A 25,511-nucleotide genomic window follows, 5' to 3' on the forward strand; every position below is an offset into this window, starting at 1 on the left:
GGCCCCGCCCCGCGCTGAGGGAAAGCCGCTCCCCTCAGCGGCACCGGCCGCTCCCTGCCCGGCCGGAGAACGAAAGGTGTTCTCATATAAACACCAGGGTTTCAAGCAACTCAGTACAGTACTAAAAACAGCAAACAAACAAAACCCCGAAGCCACAAGAAGAATACAGTACTTTAATCATCCAAAGATTAGTAACTGTTTTACATTCTGACAGCATATAGTGCTGATATGCTAAAATACTCAATACCTGCTTCCCCAATGGAAATTTAAATGGAACACTTGCTCGTTTGTAGCTTACAAACGCAGGATTACTCAAGTCGCAGAGACAGTGAGGCTATTTCTTTAAAATACAAGAGTAAATAGGTAATTGCTCTGAAATATTATGTTTCCATGCTTAGCTTGGAACCAACAGAATCAACAGACGCGGTCATTTGATTTCTGCAATAAGCAGGAAAAATAATCAGTAAGAAAACAGTATCTCTTTCAGAAAAAGCCCTTGTGTTTATGGTAACAGGCTATCGCAGTAATACCACCCCTGCACTCACTATCAGTAAAATCATACACAGGATCGCACTCAATGGCATTACATCAGTGTTCACTTTGTTTGTTGAAACTGTTGAAGATTCCTGGCTACAGACAGAATTTCTTCATTTATTCCAAAAAGGATGCACACTGCAGGCACAAAAGTGATTGCTGTTAACTGTTCCATGAACCACACCAAAGGTCTTCCAACAATTTGGATGATAAAAACCCTTCTGGTTGAAAAAAATTATTTTCCATGCCCAGCCTGTCAGGTATCTGTCCTGAAAGTCACAAGCAGTCAAATTTTTAGCTGTTGTCTATAGAGTTAAACTATTTAACTATCATTTGTGACAGGACACCTGAGAGCTGAAGTTTCAATGGTTCTGCCTTTGATTGGAATATAAATAATTAAACAGCCAAACTTGATTAAGTAATAGCAAGAAAGGGATTTGGTCTATTATTTCCATAATCCACCCTTTCAGTTTTCTCCTTCATTTTCAAGTAGGAGATAACTGCCTAATCTTTTTAGATAGTGATAAAACAACTCATCATAGAATCCCAATATGTGAACAGATTCTGAACATGCAACCCTTCAACAAATGAAGGAAGACATTACAGCCTGTTTTTTGACACAAAATGATAATGGTGCCTAGCAAATCTAAAGTAAAGTACAGCTTTAGGCAACTCAGCACGACATGCTTCGGCCATGTTTATACAGCAGTGTCTGTCTGTAAAAATACACTTAACTTCTGACTGTATGCATGTTGTATTAGAACTTTATTTCAAACTTTATTTCAAGATCTAAAAAGTTCTTGAAAATTTACAAAAGCCCAAACCAAAAGAAGCCCTTTTTGTTACTCATCAGAACACTTCTGGAGTTGTTGTGAGGTTACAGTAAGTGTGGTCTTTGGTTTTAACTGAACTAATTCCAACTTGGTTTTCAGAGCACATATTTATTTGTAATTCTAATAAAACACCAATCTAGAAGTAGGGGTAAAAACTGTTCTTCCCCGAGTATAAACCAGTTATATACATCCCCACTGAAGGCACTATAGTTCAAAATTCTCTGTACAGTTGCAGTAAAATTTGAAGCCACCTCCAGAATAAAGTCTGTCTTTAAAGATCCAAACCAAGACTTGCAGCAAATTACAGTGTGGGCACAGTGTCAGAGACTTGCTCTGTTTTTACAGTATATACAACCTGATGCAAAATTCTCAGTCCAATGTTTTCTACACATAAATGCTCACCACATTATGATCTTTGGATGAAAATAGATGTCAGTTGAATTCTCTTGCTATAAATACAGCCAAGAAGTCCTGTAGAACATTTTTGTGATCTCAAAGCAAACTAGTACAAGTACAGTCCAAACAGACCTACACAGAAAAGCTTCTAGATTTTCATATTTCCAAGTGTACTGTGATTATGTACAGAAGTTGAAGTGATTCTTGTTGCCTTATTAATTTGCTTATAGAACTTTAAACACTTTAACAATGACTACGCCCTAGAGATTTGACACTACATATTGGTTTGGTTTTGCATGTCTTAGGTAGTGTTCAACATCAAGACAGATACAGAATGGAAAAACCCCTTCTTAAAAGTGTTACTTCATTATTGAAAACTGTTAGATTTGTATGAAGTACAAATAGTTTAATGTAATGTAATTTAAGCCAGTGGTCTTACAGTTAAGGCTGCTTTTCCTGTATAGTTATGCAGAATTTTAAATACGAATGCCCACTACTTCTAGAGAAATTGATACTTATGAATGTAGATAACAATTTTTAAACAAAGAATATAAACTAAATAATGCTGATGAACACATGAAATCAGTCTAAAAATGTATTCAGTTTAGATACAGAGCAAGACACAGTTATGGGACCTTTAGAAAAAGACTTTAAGGATTTAGATGTAACAGAAAAACTGTCGTTTTGCAGGACTCCAGAATTTTTTCCTTGTTTTCCAAGGCTTCCATTTTTGTACTAGTCCCTCTAATTTCTCAGGAGAACTCCTTAGCCAATTTATTTTTGTTTAGTTTAAAAGGATGTCTTTGAACTTGATTACAGTATCAAGAACAAATAAAAAATAAACAAGTAGAATTACAAATAACATTGCTGTAAAAGATTTCTCTTCAGTGCAGATGAACAAAGCTGAACAGCTCTACACGAGTGCAGCTGCTGGGTGAAGAATCCCTTTTCTCTAGAGCATTGTTGTCAGGAATATACACATCCCTCCTGGTAAATACACACCCCCAGATTTTCTTACAGACATTTCAGTTGGGTCAGTATCTGTCCAATCATCTTAAAAGTCCCATTCTTTGACTACAGACAATTACATCATTGATTTGCAATTACATTTTTAGTAGAAAGCACAGCCAAAGTCTTGAAATACAAAAAAAAAGTTCTTAAAAAAAACCCAATCAAAACTTATGGTAGAGAGACTGGCACAGTTACTGTGTCTCCATCCATCCCAAAACCGTGCTGCATACCAGCAGATGATTTTATTCTTTGCTTTAAAAGGAACGGGGTTTCCAGTCTTTTCCCTTCTAACCAGGTCAATGGAGTCCAAGACTGCCGAAGCCCACGGTGCTGCCCGTGCTGACTCCACAGTTCTGGCAGCAGCTTTGCTAATTGTCTCCTTCAACCCTTCTCTTCCGAACTGCAACAAGGAGACAACAAAGAGAACGTTTGCTATATTAGCACTTTAACTGTTGTGTTTCTGTAACATGAACAGCTACTTTGACACATGAAGTACCACAAATTAAGGCAGCTAACACTTGGCATTAGACAGCATTTTAAGCAAATAAGCTGAGCTTATTGCCTTAATCACAAACAGTTGCAAATATTTCCAAGGAAGGACTTGTGGGAAACATTAATCATCTTATGTCTGATAAGCAGATTTAGCCAGGATTCTTTTTTTACAGTTTTTGCAGTTTTTTAGAGGTGAATTTTATTTATGTGGCTTCAAAAGAAACACTACAAGAGCTTCATGGTATATCTAACACAATTTTTACACACACAGATGTTACAATCAGCAGCCTAAAATTTTCCATTTATTAATAAAAACATTCAATTGTCAGAAAATGCAAGAGCAATAAAAATTTGTGATTAAAATAACTAAAAGCTCACATGTTATTAAGATTTGAAAATATGCAATATTGATTGAATGACTGGAGTTTTCCTCAACATTTGTATTATTTTTGATGTTTTCTTTTCACACTATCAAATTATGTTTCCCTTTTCTGTGCAGACAAAGCAAATGGCACTAAAGGTCTTATAGGACACATAGAGGACAAAATATAAAGGACATCTCCATTTTGCTTAAAAAAGTGAAGCAAACACATCTATATAAGAAGAAAGTGAATGTGGTCTCAAATTCACTCAATGGAAAGTAGGTGGCAAAAGTTCTTCATACCTGCTTTCATCAAACTGCAAGAACAGATGAAAAGAATTTCCAGCCCTAGACTTCTCCAATCATGCAGTTAACAGTATGCAGACAGGGAATTGGTACAACACAGTGTGAGCAAGGAAAAAGATGCAGACGTTTTTTAAGAAGGAACATACAAAGAGAGAAATTAGAGACTTCAAACATCTTGGTTTCAGTGCTCAATACCCAAGTGGGTATTCAGAGTAACCTTCTCTGTAGCTTCAGGGCTGGACAGATGAAAAGGTATTTGCAGAAACTTTTACTCGCATAGTCCAGACTAAGAAAGCAAAGGAAAAAAGGCAAGACATCAATAGAAGCATAGATTTTGAACAGTCAAGCACTAATAAGAGAACTAGTGAGATAGGAAGCCTTAGAAAGCTGTGAGACACCTGAAGCATTATGATAAAAAACCCAACTGGTTTAGAATCTATTTTGAGAAACAGATATGCAGTGCCTGAGTGCCTTTCTTATCTCTCTGTGCTCTATTCTAGTTACTCATCCATATCTTTCAGAGCTGTTCTCCTCCACTTTAACCTTTATTCAGAGTGGAATCAGATCTTTAAACCAAATTCCAATTTCCTGTGTCATTCCCTCTAATATATTCCTTAACTACCACTACTACTACTAAACTGCATGGCCCCTTTTCACTGATGAGAGGTCACCACAAAGCATCTAAACCAAAAAGATTTAAATAAATAGAGTTTTAAAATGAAGTTCCACTTGAATAGATGGACATTATTTTGTAGCGGAGTGCCTCAAGTATTTGACATTATTATACAAATGATTTCCGTTCATTTGCTATGTTATTAACAAATTTTCTGCTGATCCATTTAATTAGGATTCTAACTAATGAGCTCCAACAAACCTGACTGCAGCAAATAAAGATGCCACTGCTATCAGCTACTTGTGCATGAACAGAACCACCAAAGGAGAGATCACCCAGTCCCAGCCTCTGTACATGACAGTATGTTCAGGTTCCTTGCTCAAGCAATCCCAGTGACATTGGGATACTGGCACTGAACAGGGCATCCTACACTGTCAGTTTCAAGTACTGCTTTTAAAGAGGAAATTAATCCTATCTGAATAAACTGGGTGATCAAAACCACTGTTTTCACTCCCTTTGCCACAACTCACAAGAAATTTTAATGCTCTTGTTCTAGACTATGCTAAAAATTTTCCTCTCATGAACAGCCTGCAACAAAACAGAAAACATCAAGCAGCAACAAAAAAGTAGGAGTAAAGCACAGGAGAAACCTGAAACTGATCTACTAATCTTGTGCTATCCTGGTTTTGTCAAGAGAGAAGGGGAATAACCCCTTTAAAGCCTTTGCCACACACACAGTCAATTAATAATGACAGGTCTTACCCAAATCATTGTTTTTTGTGATAGCTGCAGCTGCCCTGGCTCGAGGTCCCTGTTGTGTGAAATGGTATCCAAATTTGAGGATCTTGTTGTTTTCTTCAAGCATCTTGGCAATTTCTACTTCGGCAGCTGTGCCTAGCTGCTGCCTCTGTTAAAATAAAAGGTACACAAAGACAACAGAGCTTAGGTGTGTTCATCTTGAAAGAGAACAAAATACTTTCCCCATATCAGTCAATAAACACTCGGCTTCATTCTAGTTAATCAAATAGGCAGAAGATCTTAAAATATATTTGTACACCTTAAAGCACAAGGAAGCACAGAAATCAGCCTCAGCTAGATGCTTCTGACAATCTTAAGGGCAATTGTTGATGGTGTTAAGATAATTAAACCTAAAATATTTGAAGTGTTTATCACAAGTTGTCTTGTAAAAATATTCAGTCAATTAGGATTGGCTGGGTTTAGCTATGGTATCACCACCACCTCACTTACCTGATTATCAATTTTGATCTCTGTCAACGTTTCATTGTCTTTCAGTGCATCAACCAATGCCAGAATTCCAACTCCAGTGATGAAGTTTGATTCTATGTTCAAACTTTTTAATTTTGTGTTTCGTCTCAGCATATCTGCAAGAGCCTTTGAATATAAGAAAGCATCATTAAACTTTTGAATTTTGCTGCAGTACCTCATAGGACACAGCAATAACCACTTCCAGTAACTAGTTCCATGGAACCAGCAAGTTCAGAGATGCAAGGTGTAGCTTTGCAAGCTTTCATTTACTGAGACTGAGATGACTCTTTAGCCAGGCATTATCTACATTCCCTTCTTAAGTAGCATTCAGTCAAGAGAAGGCCTGTCTTTCTCTTGTTACAAACTAAAAAGCTACACAGAATATAAATGGTCTGAAATTAGCATATTGGACCAATTCCATTTTGTAAGCTTTCACAGCACACAACGAGCAATGCAGGCTGCTAAGCAAAGGCCAAAGAAAGGGCATTAGTCAACTGAGAGGAGAATTAGATATGGTTAATTTGTAAATAGGAGATCTGACTTTGAAAGTGCTTTTGTCTACAGATTTGGTAGGAAAAGGTAAAATTCAAAGCTCTAAGCACAGTAGCAGCATGTAGCTAAAGGCACTTTTATACGTGATGTTATTTCTGAGAAAGGAAGAAAACAGGAATGGCTAACTGCTGAGTTTACTGGCAGAAAAACTGTACCCTCTGAATTTTTTTTTCTATCAAGTCACAATACAAAAAATGCAACAAAACTACACCTGAGAAAAGAGGCCTTTATGGATTTTTACCACGTTTTAGTCCTGCTGAAAAGAAACTTTTTAAGTGACCCAAAACCAAAAGAAACTTTTTAAGTGACCCAAAGCTTTCAAATGCTCACTTGTTCATTTAATGGAGTCTCTCAAACTAGTTGTTTTTTGTCTAACTTGAATTTAAAACAAGTGCAAAGGATTGTCCTGGCAAAACAATTAGTTTTGTTTTCTTACCTCTTTATTTGTAATTAAATAAGGTACTGCTTTAATTCAACATAGAAAAAAACCACCTGACAATAAATTATATTTGTTTCAATTGTATCAAGCTAGTTACTTCGACTAATATTATGCTTTTTATACCAATATTTTAAGCCAATCTTTGGTAGCAGGGAGATAGAGAAACAAGTATTTTACAAATTCAACTAAAACTCTAGTTAGTTGAAAAATATTATGGGTGTTTTTAAGCCCTCAAATGTGCTTCCTGCAAATTAATTTTGAATGAACTATTGGCTACTGGAATGAACAGCAGGAACGAAACAATTAGGAAAGAAAGGGAAAAAATGAAGGAGGTTAGCAAATGAAAAATCAGGGAAAGGGACTGGAATAAAGAATTCTCCCTCACACATCTGAAGCATTGCTGCATATTAAGTTACTAGCAATCATTTACCAACTTAGATACAACAAAGATTTGTTAAAGAAAACATAATTTACAGTGTAGCAGAATGGAAGCATATTAATCCCTGGTCATTTAAACTGGATTAAATTCAATCCCCTACCACTACCTTTCCATCCTAACTTCCCTTGCACCCCACTCAAACCCCTTATCAGGAGTACTTACAACAGCAACAGGATCGTTGCTTCGGGTGGCTGCCAGGCTGAAATTCTTCACATGTGTGTTGGTTTCTAAGGCTTTTGCAAATTCTTTCAGCGTTGGAATTGGTATGTTCTTGAATTAAAAATAGCATTTCACTCTCTTGAGATACACAAGTTTATCCCCTCCCCCCAACTCCTCTCACTATCTTATTCTCTTTACAGCAAAATGCCCTACAGTATTAACTACCCCTGGTCTCCAGCAGTCTCACAGTGAAGACCTACCCTAAGATGCAATGGCCATAGGAGTCACCAGTTCTATAAAGCAATCATTTTTACAGAATAGTAGCAACCAAGCTTAAAAGGAATAATTTTAAATAATTAATTAGGACAGCAAATGTCTCAGTTTATTGTATCAAAAACTTTGATCTGTTGCCTATTTAGGCAGTTACTTTGGCTAGCATGTACCTGTTACACAGTATTCTTAAACCATGGATTTTTTTCCCCAATTTAGTAAGGGGAATAAGCAGCCCTGGTTGCTGGCAAGGCTGTCTCTGGTGTCTGCACTGCAAATCAGGGGTGCTGCAGTTCTGGTTTCTTTCAAACAAATATACAAAAGCTTGTCATGTGTAAACACAACTGTGTTTTTACACATAGGAGCAGAAGCTGCCCTAACTTCCACCAGCCCTTTTGTACAAGAATCAGAAGGATGAACGGCACAAATATCCCTTTGCTTGCAATAGAAACTGAGGGCACATTGCTTAATCAAGGACAAAGGATTCAACAAAGTAGTTAACTTCATGATAATGAGCTGCTGGAACTGCTGCCAGCTTGGCAGGGACAGAAATCTGGGCTGGCAGTGAGAAAGTCTAAGACTTTTTAAATACACATTTGGCAAGAGAAACCAAGATGGCTTACTGGTTTAGCTGCAGGTCCTGAGCTTATATACACTGCAACATTCAGCAGAAAGATTGCTGTACTTAGAATAAGCCTATCATGCTCTCTTAGAGAGTTTTGCAGCTAAAAGTGTCTTCTACTGAGAAAAAGCAGCATATTTACTGCAGCCTTCAGGTAATCACCTTAATGTTATTCAGATTAACTTCAACAAGACGAGAATCATTATCTTTAATCCTTTGCAGTGTCTCCTCCACATTTGTGGGATTCGGTGGTTCATCAAAAACAGGCAACATTTTTTCACCTTTTACTATATCTGAAAAGTAAGGCATTTAAATGTAATCAAACAGGTTGCACACATTCATTGTGAATAAATTATACGCATACTAAATATTTACTGTATTTAAAGATCATTTCATCAGTATTTATATCTCTCCCCCACCAAAAAAGTATACCATCCTCTCCTGACCATATTTTCATAAAGTTCAATTCTTTTCAATTTCAAAAGTCCTCACAGCCTTTCTGCTTTTTTTTTTCTCCCAGAAAGCACATAGGAGTTGAATTACAAGCACAAATATAAAACCTAAGAACCAACCCAAACAATGCATGCTTGTGCCTATTTTGTCACCAAAAAGTGACTTAAATGCAGAGGACACTTTAGTGTATGTATATTTCAATTCCACTCTTGCCAGAACTCAATTAGCAATGTTAAAGGCATACACATTTCCAGACTAAGGCTGGAGAGTCTAAAAGAATGTTGGTGAATGCTATAGGAACTGTGTGCAGTACAGAGAATTGATTTTTCTAGCACTTGTGTACACTTACTTGAGAAGCTGTCTTTGTCAATCCCATTACTGCTTCCTACTACATCACAGAACTGATTGTTTGTTATCAAGTTGGACATTCCCAGTATTGCTGAAAAAGGAAAAAAAAAACAACCAAAAACCAATTTTTACTGTTCCTAATTCAGCTCAGATGCAGGGTTCCTATAAATAACAAAACCTGACATTTGTACAATACTTATCAGTAAAAAAAGCCATTCAATATCTTAATTATTTGGAAAAAGTAGAAAAGATAATTAATTATAGGCATTTTAGTTAACTTTCACATCTTAGAAAGTTCTGACCTCACCAGGTTCAAGCACCAACATTAAAAAGTGCAGCTCAATCACAAAAATGAAGCTTTAGGAATACAGGCACATACAAACACATTGTTATACACAAGAAAAAGCAGTCACACACACATCAAAAACCAGCCAGTCTGAGGAATGGATTTAAAGGTTTTGAGTCTGAAAATCAGGTATCTTTTGCAGGCCAAAATAATTAATTAATTAATTTCCTCACCAATTATCACAAATCAACAAAGTGAAACACTTCAAGCAAACTGGCAAAGAACATAATCTGGCTTCTATCACAACTACAACATCCTGTAGTCAGATCAATACACCATCACATTAATTATAGATCTTCCTTCTCTAAATATGTACCAGCCCATCCATCCTTCAAAAAAACCTCACCTGCAAGGTCACCCAGTTCTGTGTCTGTGGCACTGGTCAGGGCTTCCTCCAGTTCTGGATCAAGAGAGAATTTTTCTTCTGTGAAAGACTGTACAGGCTTTTGCTTGGGGATAAATATTTTCCCTGGAGTAAACAAAATGGAAAGTCTGATGTTAGTTTGTATTATATCACTACTTATGTTTCAAATACTATGTATTTAAAGAATACATATTGCATTTAGTGAATACTAGGAGAACCACAGACAACATAAAGGGTTCTTCTGCTGTTGCAAGTCAGAGATGACGAAAGAATATAAACAAGAACAAATTTCCAGGAGTCTGGATCATGATTCCAACCTTATTTGCCTCTCCTAAGGATTAGAAAGTAACATAAAAACCTGCATTATACATTTTGAACAGTCTAGAAGGACTGTAAGAAAGATTTAGCATCAGTAGAGAATGCTGAGTTTCCTCTCAAGGGTAAAAGGGCCCCAGACAGAACTGTAATGGGAATGTGTCAGAGAGAGAATATCACAGAGTTATCTGAAATCACACACCTGACTATTCACTGCAGTTTTTACACTATACACAATATTTCTGATTTCAGATGTTAACCTCAGTTTTGAAGCAAAAAACCAAAGCTGAGTGAGAAAGCCACGGCTTGTGAACAGCACAAAACATGGTAACAGATTTCTCTGCCAGTGACACTGTTTTCTAAAATGATACTTAGAAAGGTCATCAAAGATTCAATGGCAAAAGAACCAGGAGTAATATTACATTCTGCACCAGCCTTTAAGTTATTACAGGCAGGTAATGGGACAACTTATTTTAGAATACATGAATTAGGTAGAGGTCTGTGTAGTTATCATACTTCCTGCATACACCTTTAGGGTAGGAAATCAGAATATGAGAAAGTCTTTCTAACAGTTCAGCTGTGAATGGTTTAGAACTGGTCCTTCAGAACAAAGAAGTCTTCCACTGGGTAAGAGCCAGGACAGGCAAGGGGTGCTTAGGTTCAGGACAAATTAACAAGGCAAACAAAAGCTCTTGTACTGATGCATTTGAGAGAAATAATTCCCAACTACACAACTGGGAATCATATTTTAAAAGCTATTTAATGTTCAAGTTTTTCAAACTTTCCAAGTTGCCTGAGCTATCTGCAGAAAGAGCAATGGAAAAGGAGTTCCAGCTTCCTTTTGTTATTTCCTGGGGTAGGAAGTGGTGTTGATAATCATCCTGTGAAGTCTCAGTCCTAATTCAGGAGTCCACCCTCTGCCATATCCATAGCTATACAAAGTATTTCCACAGAGGAATCATTGCTGTCCCAACGTCCCAGTTACAGTGCTAGTAGGTGGAGTTTAGCATCACTAAACCCAAAATCTCTCTAGATTACAGTAGTTTGTGGTCATTTCCTTTTAAAGGAAGTTAATGTATTCCCACTAGCACAGATTACAGAGGCACATCAGGTTTTTCTCTGACAACACAGTCTGATGACCAAGAGCTGTTGCTAGCAACACGGTATCTTTGTTCCTAGGTTGCTATCTCTTTGGAAATGTGTATAAGTGGTCATTATCCATATTTAGAAGCAGAAAATAAACCTCCTTACACAACTGTACTCATTCCAAATAGTAGTTAAGTGCAGCTGACATGCATTACCTCAGATTTGATGGACAGTGCAAAAGAAACTGTTGGTGATTCAAGATTAAAAGAAAACATTCATAAATTGATTCAGGATTAAAAGAAAACCTTCATAAATTATACATTTCTTCTTCATAAATTGAAGGCTTATGTAGCAATTGTTTCAGGTTGTTTTGATATAAATGATGCAATACATTTCCATCATTTTATTTTACCAGCATCACCTACTGGAGCAAGATTAACCTTTAACTTAAACTGTAGTTTATAGAAGAGAATGTTTGACAAGTTTTCATCAATCCATTAAACACTCTGAGCAGCATACATGTGACCTAAAGCCTTTCAGCAGCTATGTTTGTGCTATTTTCCCTCAGTAATACGGGCTAGTAAAAAGGTGAGGATTTTGGAGCATAAGGAAGGAGGACAGTGGGATTCAAGCACCTGATCCTTAATTCAGACATCCTATTTAGAGCATCAGTGCAGCTGGAAGAGACCAGGAAAAAGAAATTAATCTCAATTAAAAGCAACTTGACAAAAATGTATTTTAACCTAATTCAGCCTTCTGTCTGATTCATCCCACAGTGCTCACAAAAAGAGATCTACTTTTCCTGATGTTGCTGTTCAGTAATTCTTAAATGCATAGGTTAGAAATGTCTGGTTCAAATATTTGCTTCCTAAAAGTAATACTGAACTTATCCATATGTGCCTTTCTTTAGAAAACCTAAAGAGAGTGAAAAGTATAACCAGTTTTTACTAAAGTAAAAATGTTAAAAGCCACTGCCCTCCAGAAATGTTCACTGCAGCCAACTCCAGTCACATGAGCTGGGTCAGGAGCAGTTTTTGTTATAAAGCAAGTCACACCCTTGTGTACATAATTTCTCATTCATTGGTTTCATCTCATCCTAGAACAGAAATCAGAGTTTTACAATGCATATACAAAAGTAGATCCTTCCCCACTCCCTTCTAGCAATGAACTTACTTCCAGAAGGGTAAGACCCCTGTGTCTCTGGGGACAATGATCTCACTCCAGGCCTGCTGCCAATACAGTTCAGCAAGTCCCTTCCCCCCTCATAATGCAAGCTTTAAATAAAACCAAAAACCACTACACATCTGTGCAACTTGCCTGGCCCTCAAGTGGAACATTTCCAAACAGCAGGGATTTGATTACATGAAGGAACATGACAGCTCCTTTACAGCCAGCCAGGATAATGCAAAGATGAAGCAATACAACATGAAGAGGCAAATTTCAGGGACGTTCACATCATTTTTGTAATAATTATACAGGCAGGTGTTCCATGTCTTTCAGCTACATGCTAGATGATGCACATCCAGGATTAAGTCACGGGCCTCCTCTGCTACAGAATGTACTTTCAGTTCCAAGTTCCACCCAGCTGTATTGCTCTAAAGGCAGGAACACTGGATGGTGTTTATGGAAGTGCCCTGGACATTTCTCACACAGTATTTAAGGTGGGACTCAGTACCTTGCAGAAATCAGGTCTGTTCAGTGGGGCCATGCACTGCACATTGCTGGTACTATTCTCACACACCCCACACTAACAGGCAGCCACACCTTGCACAGCAGAAGAAAGTCTAAATTCCACTTTTGGGGTACTCCATTTGTGAAAACATCAAGTGCTACCTGAGAACAACTGAATACAAGATTTTCTCATCACTGACTTCATGAAGAAAAGTGAGCAACATCGGATGTATTCCTTACATCTCATGTTCCTTTAACTTTTCTAAGCTCAGAAATTTATATAATCCACACTTCATCAATCTCCAGTTCTTACCATGTAACAGACTTAGGTTTATCAATTCCCTTGTAAGCACAATTTTATACTAATGTTTTTAATTCAACTTACAAGTGAGCTGCTCAATGTCTTAGTGCAGAAGCAGAGCTGTTATCTACTATCTGATCTGATTACAGGCCACATAGCAGTAAATTAGAAAACTGTTTTACATTAAGGCTGGAGTATCACATGTTATTTTGTTCTAGTGCTCTTGTATGGAGAATATCAATTTGACAAGCTCTTTCTGCAAAGCTCCTACAGGATATTAATTTCACTTCACAACATGTAACACGCTTCCTTTAAAGACTTCCAAGTGATTGAATGGCAAACAGATAACACAGCATCCCAAATCCTGCTGCAACAGAAGGCAATGGTGATGTGGAGCAACAGCTGAGCAGGGTGCCAACAGAAGAGCTTTAGTTTCAGTAGTAGTTTCAGCTACAGTTTCAGTTTGTTTTCTGGGTGATAAAGAGGAAAAACCAAACCAAGCCAAGCCTAAAGCAGAGGTTACATGAACTGCAAATCTGGACAGAACAAACACACCCCAGCAGGAATGCAAAGGGAAGAGAGAGCCACAATTAGAAGAGTGCAAAGGCTGGAAATGCAAAGCTTAGTGTACACAGCACTTAGCTAATGCCTTGCACTATGCAGCACAAAGTACATTACTATCTCAGATATGTTTTTATCTCAGCAGCAATAATTGTCTTCTTCTGCTGTTCCAAGAGAAGGGAGAAGGAGGAGGAGCATTGGTCAGAGTCAGTCAGATGAGTGGAACACACTTGAGGGCAACAGCCTTCAGTGCTGAAGCCTTGCTTTACTGCTTGGATGAGAGCTCCTTCTCCTTGCAGTATACCCTGTAAAATCTTTATGACATACTTACATACACACATTGAGACAAAGCTAGTTCTGTTGCAATATTACCACACTGATCTCATGAATCTCTTGAACAATGGTTTACTGTATAGTTCCACACTTAATTGGAACAGAATGTGACTTAAATCATTAAATCGTTTTTTAAAACAAAATAAGTTTTTAAGGATGCTTTTAGAAACAATATCAAGGCACTGGGAAAATGGAATACAGTATAATTTAGGGATAAAACTTTGCATTTCTTTGGCATTGTTCATTTCACCACAGCAGGACACTTTACATTATTTCAGATCTTCCACATGCCATAGCACAAAACAGAAGACGTTCCAAAGACCTGGAGAAATTACATCATCTATCACTGAAAGAGTAGCAACACTATTTTAATAACATGTAACCCCAAAATTAGGTGCTTGGGGCATCGGGAAGAGAGTCTTTTCCTTCACACTCTAGTAGGAAAACAAGGTTACCAGAATCAGTAGCAAGACAGGATATTTAAAATTAATCTAGGGTAAGCTTCTTTAATAAATCTGCAGACCAAATTGCCGTGCAGAACATCAGTTCTACTAAAATAGAAAAAGGAAAGAGAAGGGTAGCTTTTTCCTCTTCTTGTTCCATGAAATGAATAGTTAGAGCAAGGAGACGAGCCAGGGACACAGAAATATTTTAGCAAATTCTGACCCAAAAAATGGCACCAAAAAAAACCAGCTGCAGCTCCAATCCACCTCTCTCCTTCCAATACCTCTGGAACTGAAGGTTGTATTTGTCACATTTCTCCTAAATTAACACGAGAATCAAGCAGGATTTTCACCTACCCTTATTCCACAACTTGCTATTGTTTCTCCATAACATGTATTTCTAGATGAAGTGAAAAATTATAACCCAGCTTAGCTGTCTGTTGATCTGTTTTAATATTAATGAAAAACACATCAGGATACAAGCCCTCTATAGCAAAAAACATCCTACTCAAGTATTAAGTTGCACCCTATGCCCTTTCCAAGTTCTCCATCTAGATCAGTATCATAATTTCTTGATTTAAAATATTAAATTATTTACGTTTGCCATTTTTGTGTAAAATGGCAACAAATCTGACAGCAAGTCAAATTTGAACCATAACACTTTCATGAGGGGAAAAGAAAAGGTTATCCCTCACCTACTCCAACATGAGCTTGACCTTCTTGCCTCCTGCCCACTCAACAGCGCATCAATTTGGATACTAAACACTTGTTTTAATGAATGTTTAGTTTTAATGAAAGTAATCGACATTTAATTTTTATATTATTTTCTCTTCTCCTACAGCACTCAAATAAATGTCAGAAGTTACTAAATAGCAACTTTTTTTTACGAGATACAGGAAATTTTACTACACTGGTATGACTCATTGCAACATGCAGACAGACTATTCAGTAATACTTTATTACATAAAGGAAATGACATTTGGTCTTTCTTAACCAAGCTCTGCATTACAGCTGGACCCTTCTGTTTCTCTAAAAGATTCTCACAGATTTTATCTACCCTAGCAAATACTTTTATGTGTGCATGTGACGTAAGCTGACTTTAGAGAGCCATCTATGTGAAAGAAGCACTAGCAGTCAGCAGAAAATGCAGCATTAGAGCACATCCTCCTTGCCCAGCTCACTCACAGGATTCAAGGATTCCCCTATCACCTGTGAGCCCCAAATATACTGAACTCAATCACACTTAGCCATCAGTCTGTCTCCAACATAGACTGGCAGATGTGTCAGGAGAGCAGCAGGAGCCAGGCACAGCTGAATACAACATGAACAGGTCCTTGGCAGCAGCAGGGGTGCCACGAAGGCATTGCTGCTATGGGTGCCTCTGCCTTCTACAGTCAATACATTGCACTGTCCTGCACTTGGTTAGTCCCGCAGGTTCAGTCACCAAACTCCCATTCTGCTGTCAGCAAAGAGTGCCACAGTTATCTCTCAACACAAAGGGAACTGAGCTACAAAATAAAGCAAAAAATGCTCTGTGAAGGAAATCTCTCATACACAGTGCAGCACACTGTAAAGTCACAATCTCTCTGTTATTCAAGGGAAAAGGAAGGCACCAGCATTGTCAGGTAAAGCTATCTGGCACAGGAAGAGAAAATGCAAATACCCCAAACAAAATTTTCACCAAATAGACCCCACAATCATATACACAAACTCAGTGGATGAATGAAGACTCAATTCTGAAATAAGCAATGATTCATACCAGAGAATTAAGCAGAATTAAAGGGTTTCCAACCCTTAAGAAAAGACCACAAACCACTGCCAGATTTCAAAACTCGTGATGTTAACTATATAATTAGCCAGGAGTAACTATGCAATCTTATTAAACCCTTCGGTAAGGATGCTAGAAAAACACCATGACTGCATACACCACTTGTACGGCCTTGTCAGCCTACATCATCTTCAAACATTACTGTCTACCACAACATCATCCAATTTCTCTAATCCAACACAGTGCTACAAAGGTTGCTGTCTCTATTCAGCACAAGGCATAAGCCACAGGCACCATGACAGCATTATTGACATAAATCAGAGTTAGCTCTTACTTTGAGGATATCATGCCCATCAGAACTTCGCAATCTACGATAAAATCTCTGAGTCTTATTTCCTTCCTGTGCTACACACAAAGAGCACACCAGCCCCAGCAGCACAAATGCCTGAACAAGAAACCTCCTGGCCCTGCACAGTAGCAGCCATTGGAAATGCTGCGAGTTAGAAGCATTACAGCTACCAGTGCTTCAATCAATTTTGGTTCACAGTAGTTCTGGCTCCTCCACTTCAGAGATTTCACAAGCACTCACACAGGAAGGGGTGCTGTTACCTTTCTTTTCCCTTGTAAAAGGCACATAGTCTTCCCTGTCCTTGTACTCCAGCGCCTGCTTCTCCAGGTAGGCCAGGAGCCGCTCCCTGTCGAAGGGAGCCGAGGCCTTCTTGGCAGTCTGGTCCTTCTGCCGGAAGCCTGCAGGCAGCAGTGCGTTCTGCAAAACAAATGGAGCAAAGCTTACCAAGTCTGGCTGAGCACCTGCTTAGTTTCATTTCCCGTTTCCTTCTCCCTGTCTGCAAGGTTCAGCCCTGATACATCATCTTTTGTAGGCAATCTTTGATGCCTCTGCCAACTTCCTTTTTTTGGGGCAGGGAAGGACACAAGGTAATCTAGACATGGAGAATATAATGAAAATACAACACACTGTGCTCTCAGTAGGATAGAAGCAATTCTTTAAGTACAATAGCTCCCAGCATTCAATTTGCCAGTTACTTTGCATTACTTTACTAGAATCAGCACTGTTTAAATAAGCAGTACTAAATAAAACTCAGCTATTTACAGTTTAGACATTCAGCAAGAGACTATTTCCTCTGTCACTTACATCAATGTGATTTTAAGTCTTTAACACAACTGACTCCACTATTATTTTAATGCAGTATTTCTGGTTTTGACCTGACTCAAGGTGGGATGTTTCTTTGATAATATCAACATATTTCAACTAAAGAGAACATAAAAGGATATTAGTACAGAATTTATAGGAATTCTGACTGCCATGAAGGATAACCAGTCCCTTTTGCCAGTTCTCCTCTGTTAAAACATCCATAAAGTCAAAGGCATTTAAAATATCAGTAATATCTTGCAGTGCAACAAAACAGGTGATCATAATATTCTGAACCAATCCCTGAACATCAAGATTAAACTAATCCTGGTTTTATTAAAGCAAAACCAGAGAGAACCAGGAGGTGAAAACACAAGTCTTGAAGTCTGAATTTAGCTCCAATATCTGTAGAGGACAACTCAGCTCTTTGTAGCAGAAAGCTGTAATATTCTTTTTTCAGTACCCCATGCTGACATAATCATTCAGGAGCTTAACAATTACTTGTCTTCTCTTCACAAAGTCAGCATGGGGACAGGAATAGATATATACTACCAGACACAGGACCAGGAATCATTAAAAGAGGTTGGCACCCTCCTACTCCCATCAAACTCCACAGCAGAAATAATAAAACAAACATGGATGCAAAAGAGCTGTTTACCAGACAGCACTGGAAACAGGAAAGTTAAACAGGCCTTTCTAAATAAACTTTCTTTTCAAGAACATGAACAACAGCAATTCTTATTTATAAATCAATCCCGGAAAGCTCCTCCCAGCTATCCCTTCTTATGTTCTCCTTGGCTGCAGTTGTGTCCACCTTGCAAACAGGAAATAAGCACTATATACACATATATATCTGAGAGATCATCAGCAGGCTATGAAAAAGACTCTGTCCAAAAGTATATTGTACAAAGTCTCAATTTATTTTAGACTAGTAATGGAACAAATGAAAAAAATAAAACTTCTCTTGGCTAATGCCTACCTCGGGGTCAAGATCATCCAAAACAGTTTCCAGTTGTTTCAGCTCTTCTTCCGAAAGTTTGCCAAGAATTTCATCCTCATCGAGATCTTTGTACTTGTCCAAGTCCTTTCGAAATGGGAGCGTCATGACTTGGGCAGTAGCAAGTTGCTCAAGCACTTCAAAACCAAGTCTTAATTCTTATCCAGATCTATGAAAACCTTTTAAAAAGAAATAAGGAGAGTTAAGGTAAATATCCCAACCACAAAGCATCTTCAGCCTCCACGTACATCTGTGAAAGGAAAGCTCTGTCACCCAGTACACGTATGTGTTGCTCCTCAGCTGACAAGGAGCACCTGGAAGCTGTGCTTCTTCACTGATGAGAATCCTGTCCCACCATGCCTTTGGCCATCAGTAATCAAAGTATACCTAATTAAGCTATATCTATTTTCAAATCAAACTCAATACCCAGTCCTCTTGACAAGAACACCTAAGCCATAATTCCCACAGAGCAGGGCAGGGGAGAGGAGATCCTACTATTTATGAGTTCAGTTTAACACCTTCATTTTTTACACATAATGAAGCCAAAAGAAGAGTTAAGATGTTCCACATTTATTGTTGCTACAGCATTTCAAGGGCACTTAAGGATAACTTCCTATAAACAAGGTAATTGGTTATTACTGACTCATACCCTTGCATATTACCTACAGAGGAAACAAAGGAAGTTTGCCTCCAAGTTAATTATAGCACTACCATTGAAACAACATTCTGTTCTCTCCAAGGAAAATTACAATAGCTTGATGAAAAGCATAGGAAATACAGCTTCTAAGTGGCAGCACTCCAGTCAATCCTATGACCATAAAAAACCTGAAATTTAAAATAAACAATTTTTAAAAAATTAAAAATAAAGAATAAATTGATCCCTAAATGTTCTATTTAGAGGAAACCAGGGTCCTTCAAAATGTACAGTCTCTATAGCACTTCTCACAGACAACGAGAGGGCAGGGAACATCTTTTCTAACATCCACAATTTTTGATGGAAAAAACACTTAATCCCATCAGTGTTCAAGCAGACAAGTTGTTTCCTCTCATTTTTCTGAAACAAGTTCTAGGACTCTCCTTTTGTTCAGCCAAATTCTTGCTTCAAGCTGACCACACAGACAAAGAAAAGGTAATTGTGGTGAGTCTCTTAAATAAGCAAGAGAGTCCATACGGTGTTTGGGAAGCAAAAGCTAAATGTATACATTCCTGTGCATTAGTCTCCTTAAACCCTTTTTCTGGCTCTATAGAAATACTCAACAGAGACCAGGTACACAGTAAAAATCTTTTTTTCTCCAGTAGCCCCTATCCAAGGGGCTCACACCATAAATACAACTGCATTACTTCAAATCCACACTTACACTGTCCTTCAAAACCAGATCAATTTAGTCACTGCCTCTTAAGCAGCAGGAAAAGGCAGGCTGTATATACATACATGCTATACCATGGAATCCTTCACACAGGATTCCTCCACCTCAGTTGTTTACATCCAGAAAGGTCTCCCTGGCTGCCACAGTTACATATGGTGACATTTTAATTCAGAGACACTGAACAGACCTGAGCACGCAGAGATTCATCCACACCATTCAGTCAAGTGTACCTGTAAAATTAATCTGGTTTTAACAACTGCCTTTGCAAGAACAGTGAATTTCCAGGTCCTATCAACATCTACACGTGAATGAGGAATATATTCAGCTATTTTCAGGATGTCTGCTTTTAAAAAAGTATTGCTGATATAAACAGAACAGCTTTATTGTGAACTGCAGTTGACACTGATGAGACCAAAGGTGACCTTTGCAAAGCTCTCTCAAACATAAGGAGGAATTCTGCTTTTTGTGGTAAATTACATCAAAAGAACTCTGGCTTCCTCTGAACTAAACCCAATCATGCTGGAAGAGCCCAGACCTTTTGCAAGAGGCTACAAAACTAGGGCCATCCAAGTCATTGGCAGCAGCAAATGCAGAGAGTAGCACACCTACGTTTTCCTAAGTTCCAAAAGTTATTAAAGGAGTGACTCTGTGGCCTAGAGAGCCACCTCCTACAGTTTTCATAGTCTGGCAGTATTTTTTTCTCCAGGTGCAAGCAGCTGATGGACAATTAGCTAATGCCATACAATCTGCATGTGAACTTCTCATTCCTGGAGCCTTAATGTGCTGCCCTTCCTTACAGTTCAAGCCATTACACAGGATCACAGGAGAAAAACATTTCCTGCAGCTCATTACACATTGCTCTTTGTGACCAGGCTGCACCATCAGAGCCCTACACCAAGACACTGCTATTTACCACAGTTCTGCATGTCCATTTGCATTCAAATATTAAAAGGTGCAGTTTTAACAGGTAATTATAAGGAGCAGAATGGTTAGTAAGCTGCAAAATAATGCTGCCCTTACTCTGAAAGAGAGTTGCACTGCATAACCATACATTATCTTCATCAACACCATCTGTATTTCCTCTCCATTAATTGCCACAAAATGCTGTCATCCAGAATTAATTACATTTTATTTACTGCATTGGGATATTTCGTATTGGAAAACTACTCATCCCTTGTAATACATTCATTAATTTTCACGTCACAGCCCTTAGTCTCACTTGTTTGTATACAACCAAAGAAGTCAAATCCTCAGGTACAGTGTTCACACACACAAACAAACACACACAAAGGTGAAAAATAAAGCAGCAGAACAAAAATACCCAGTTTCTGTAACTGAGGCTTCACTTCAGCAAGAAGAGAACCACATGTGGCCTGGCAAATATAAATTTAAGGAGTTTTGGACACATTTTCTAATACTATCAGGGATATTTTTTTTTTAAATATGAAAGCACCCTTAATGTGACACAGCTTTAAATTGTGTGATGGTAGCACTGGTGAGCACACTGAGATTGCTTGGCAACAACTCTCAAACATTCCCTACAAAAGCAAACACAGCATATACAACACTTGCATACAACATGCTAAAAATCAGGCTTTAAAACACAGTGTAAGGAATTCTCATTGCCTAAAAAGGGCATAAAGGCCAACTAAAGCCCTAATCTAATCAAACAAGCCTTTCACCTCCCATTAAACACACTTAGTGCTCTATTTGCTTTCCATCACTCGCTGCAGCAGCTCAGCATAGAGACACATGCATAACAAACTACAAGCTTTTAGAAGGAGCAGTTACTTGGCCTGAGAATATTTGTGGCACATTTTATATATATATATATACATATATAATAGATGTGTATATGTGTGTTCTTAATGCAAAATCATGGGAAGAACTGTAACCATCCATTTTGGCTTTGCAAATACTTTACCCTTTTTTCATGAGCAGAGCTAGTTTACTTTTAAGTATCCTTCTTAGCTTTGCCATGAAAACATTGCATAAAAGTCCAAAGAGTTAATATTCTTTCTCAGATATATAACTGCACCATGAAGTCCTTAACTCCAGCAACTTCATAGTCACATTTAGAGTAATGGAAAGAAAGCTATCACTTGCAGTCCATCAGATATCAACTCCCTGTTTGTTAAGCAGAAGAGAAGCTGAAAAATCAGAAAGGAAGAAATTCTGCTGGACATCACAGAGAAAAAAATCTTGCTATTATTCCCAGGCCTGGGAAATCAATGAAGAACTAAAGGAATGAGAAAACAGCAGTAACTTTATATCATTTTATAGGCCATTACCTGAATAACCACTTGAAAGACTGTCAAACAACTTTCACACACTTCTTATGCACAAGTCAAAATATTTTTTCTCCCCTCCCCTCTGAAAAAATATTTTTAAAAACCAGAAGATTCTAAAAATAGCAAGCTTCCAATTATCTTTTAAAAACTCCACCCCTTGCCCCCCCTGAAATTTCTGTTATATTCAAAAACATAATTTCTTGGGACACAAACAGGAGAAACTCTTTAGATATAACTTGCCCACAGGAAACAACAGTGTTGTTAAAGTTCACTGTAAATGGCTTCCGTGACTTGGATTTTAAAATAGAAGCAACATCATGAAAAACAAACTGAGCTGGGTTTGGCCAGCACAGTCAGAGCTCCCTTTAATCTCATTTGTCCTTCATGAGCCTCCTTCCCCCCAGCCTCTGGGTGACCCCAGCAGAGCAGGGGGCTCTGGAGCAGGGGGCTCTGGAGCAGGGGGCTGTGCAGGGCTGTCAGCATTCCTGCACCACTCAGGGCCCCAGACCCTCCCAGCTGCTTGGAGGAGCCAAATCTGAGCATTTCCCCAGGGAACCCCTGCGATGGCAACAATTCTATTTTCCAGTGTGCAAGATTATACAGAACTCTTTACTAAGAATGTACTGCACTTGAAAGAGCTATCTTTACTTACTAAAGTAAGGAAAGAAATGAGTAAATATAAATATTATCATAATCCCAGCAGGTTCCTTAGGATATTTTTGTAATGCCTTGTAAGTCTGCTGAACAGCCCAATACTGTCTTTCTTAGCAGAAAGGTTTTAGAAACCCACCTGAGGCTTCCAAAGCCCTAGCCTGGGGTAGGGCACAGGATCCAGGTTGTCCTGCCCCGGGAAGGAGCAGACATCCCCCAGCCCAGAGCCCCATGGAGCCAGCAGATGGCAGCCCGCCTTTGCCCACACTTCTCCTCAGGATGAACTGTGTTTTCCAGGCGGGAAGACACAACTATTCTGGGCTATTTTCCTAGAAAAGCAAGCCCAAGGCTTCATTCTGTTCAAAAAGACAATTCACTGAGCTTTATACATGGCAAACTGAGCTACTCTAATTTCACATTTGTCCACACAGTGATCCAGGGAGCGGAGGGGGACAGGCAGCTACTGCAGAGTAACTACACAGACCATGAAGAGGTTTCCATAGTGAAGGAAATCTGAACACATCTGTGTTTCCAGTTCCTGCAAGCTCTTCCTCTGCATCAGAGCGCACCTGCAACCAAAGCCCACTTTGCTCTTTTATAAATCCTGCGTACAATGACACAGAACTGGGGCACAGCTCTCCTGCAGACAGGGTGCTTGGAGCGATGGCCAAACTGGCATTGTCCCATAAAAACTTACTCCTGTGTGCCTGCTCCTGAATGCACTGCAGGGCTAAACAGACATAGTCAGCCCAGGAAACAGCAGGGGTGACAGGGCCAGGAGCCCCAAAACCAGTGCTTGGCAAGCTGCACAGGGCATGGAAGTGGCAGCAGCTCAGCACACCCATGGCACTTCCAGGCATGCTCACCAAACTTGCTGCAGGGCAAGTGTTACAATCCCAAATAAATACAAGGCTGGGATAAGATAAAAATCCCAGGTGCCCCGAGAAGTTTCTCAGCCAGGAATCACCACTCCAGCTGTCCATTCTCCCTCCCAACAAGCAGAAAGCTACTAATTGGCCAGGATGAGGGATGTTTAGGCATAACTTTTTTCAGAAAATACCTGGATGTTCTTCAATAGAAACCTGCTGCCCATTAATATACAGCATCTGCTCCTAGACGAATTGCCTGCTGGTGTCTTAGTCAAAAAGAAACTTCAGATGCAAGCTACCTGAACGTTTATTGAAACATTCAGTTATCTTTTATCCATTGCAGAAAAGTGGCAAAACTTACAAGCCTGGAACAGAACAGCAGAAGAAATTTAATTCATTTCCATTCTATTACTTCAGGAAAACTTCTGGTACAAGTCAATTTCAGGTCCTCCCTTACATCACTGGCTGCCTTTCAATCTCTCTACACCTGACACCGTAGCCAAACTTTAGTTGGGGACTGATCCAACATATAGCAGCAAACTTTAAGTACACAACTTTAAGTACAACCTCCCTAGAACATCACTTATTTCAACACAACCCGCAGAGCGCCAGGCTCTCAGAGCAGGCCCCCGAAAGCTCCGTGCAGCTCCCGGGACAAGCCCCGAGCAGGGGCGCACGGGAGGCTCCGGAGCCGCCGGCCCGGTGTCGGTGCACGGTCGCACCCCGCCCCGGAAAGGCATCCATCCCTCCGCCACCGACCGCGGGGCCCCGAGCGCGGGGCGAGCCGTGGAAACACATGCAGCAAACTGAAAGCATTACGGGCAGTAGCTCTACAGGCGAAGTTTCCCAAGTCTCCGTTTTCGGGCTGCTCAGCAGAGCGGGGCGCTGGCTGAGCACCCAGCCCAGCCCCGCAGCTCCCCCGGCCCCTCAGCCCCGCGCCCACCGCCCGGGCAGGCCCCGCGGTCGGGCCCACCACCGCCCCGGCCGGACCTCCCCGCTCCCCAGCACCAGCGGGGCTCCGGGCCCCCGTGAGCCGCCGGGGTCCGGCCGGGCGGGCTCAACCCAGCCCCGTCTTCCTGCTCCCACCGCGCTCCCGCTGCGGCGGGCGGAGGGCTCTGCCCGCCCGAGCCCAGCCTGGCCCGGCTCCGCCCGGCACCCCCGTCCCGTCCCGTCCCGTCCCGTCCCGTCCCGCCGCAGCCGCTCCCTCACCCGGGCGGCCGCCGCTCCCCGCTCGCCCAGCCCGACCAGCAGCGCCGCGCCTGCGCCTGCGCCCCGCGCACGCCGGGAGCCGCCGACCCGCCCGCGTCTGCGCCTGCGCGCGGCTGTGGGCGGGGCCCATGGGAGCTGCGGGGCCTGGACGGGGCGGGGCCTGGACGGGGCGGACCCCGGTCCAGGTACCGGTACCGGCCCAGGCCTCGGCTCCGGCTCCGGCTCCGGCCATGGAGGTGCTCGCTGGCCAGGTTGGACGGGTTCTGAGCAGGCTGGGCTGTGCAAGGTGCCCCTGTCCGGCAGGGCGCTGGATGGAGGTGATGTGCGGGGTCCCTTGTGAGGCAGCCTGTGCCCCTGGGCTGTGTGGCGGCCCCTCCGCACGGACACACCGCCTGTGTGCTGCCCCCCGCGGGGCAAAGCGCCGGGGCCGCCCCGCTCATGGGACCCTTTTCGGCGCTCCACGGCCTTGCAGATCTCCCGTGTAGCTTCTTTCTTTCTTTCTTTCTTCCTTTGGCCCCTTCAGGCTCCTCGTCTTCTCTGCCCACACTTTGTTTCTTCTCTGTTGAAACATGCAGCTTGCCCCTGTGCGCACATCTCTTGGTCCTGCTCCTATCTGAGGTGCAAACCATTTAAATTGGGACAATGTAAAAAAGGTGGGGATTTGGCCAAAATCTCCTCATTCTCATCCCAGAACA

At 40.4% G+C, this 25,511-nt stretch overlaps 1 protein-coding gene across 2 annotated transcripts; it reads right to left on the reverse strand.

Moving 5' to 3' along the window:
- Positions 1–151: 151 nt before the first annotated feature.
- On the reverse strand, positions 152–24,873 carry LOC115907354 (tropomodulin-3-like). 2 transcript variants are annotated; one of them, XM_030955198.1, is made up of 11 exons: positions 24,817–24,834; positions 23,799–23,972; positions 18,412–18,608; positions 16,892–17,048; positions 9,787–9,909; positions 9,096–9,185; positions 8,456–8,586; positions 7,405–7,512; positions 5,795–5,938; positions 5,309–5,453; positions 152–3,174 (listed from the first exon to the last, which is right to left on the reverse strand). In XM_030955198.1, exons 3-11 carry the CDS (start codon positions 18,535–18,537, stop codon positions 3,143–3,145), a joined length of 1,056 nt encoding a protein of 351 aa, XP_030811058.1. In that variant the 5' UTR covers positions 18,538–18,608; positions 23,799–23,972; positions 24,817–24,834; the 3' UTR covers positions 152–3,142. The 2 variants fall into 2 exon arrangements, with proteins under 2 accessions (XP_030811058.1, XP_030811057.1); XM_030955197.1 differs by lacking the exon at positions 23,799–23,972 and having other exon boundaries at positions 24,817–24,873.
- Between the last annotated feature and the right edge of the window lie 638 nt (positions 24,874–25,511).

Source organism: Camarhynchus parvulus, chromosome 10 (genome assembly GCF_901933205.1).
Source record: "Camarhynchus parvulus chromosome 10, STF_HiC, whole genome shotgun sequence".
Taxonomy (NCBI): Eukaryota; Metazoa; Chordata; class Aves; order Passeriformes; family Thraupidae; genus Camarhynchus; species Camarhynchus parvulus.

What these genes read in the sequence shown, in the direction of transcription:
- LOC115907354 (XM_030955197.1), bottom strand. Translation starts at nt 18,537, where the DNA reads ATGACGCTCCCATTTCGAAAGGACTTGGACAAGTACAAAGATCTCGAT. An exon ending in TTTTACAAGGGAAAAGAAAG is followed by an intron (nt 9,910 to 16,891) that starts GTAACAGCACCC and finishes TGTTTACTCCAG; the next exon opens with GGAAAATATTTATCCCCAAG. An exon ending in TGACAAAGACAGCTTCTCAA is followed by an intron (nt 8,587 to 9,095) that starts GTAAGTGTACAC and finishes CTTACTTTTCAG; the next exon opens with ATATAGTAAAAGGTGAAAAA.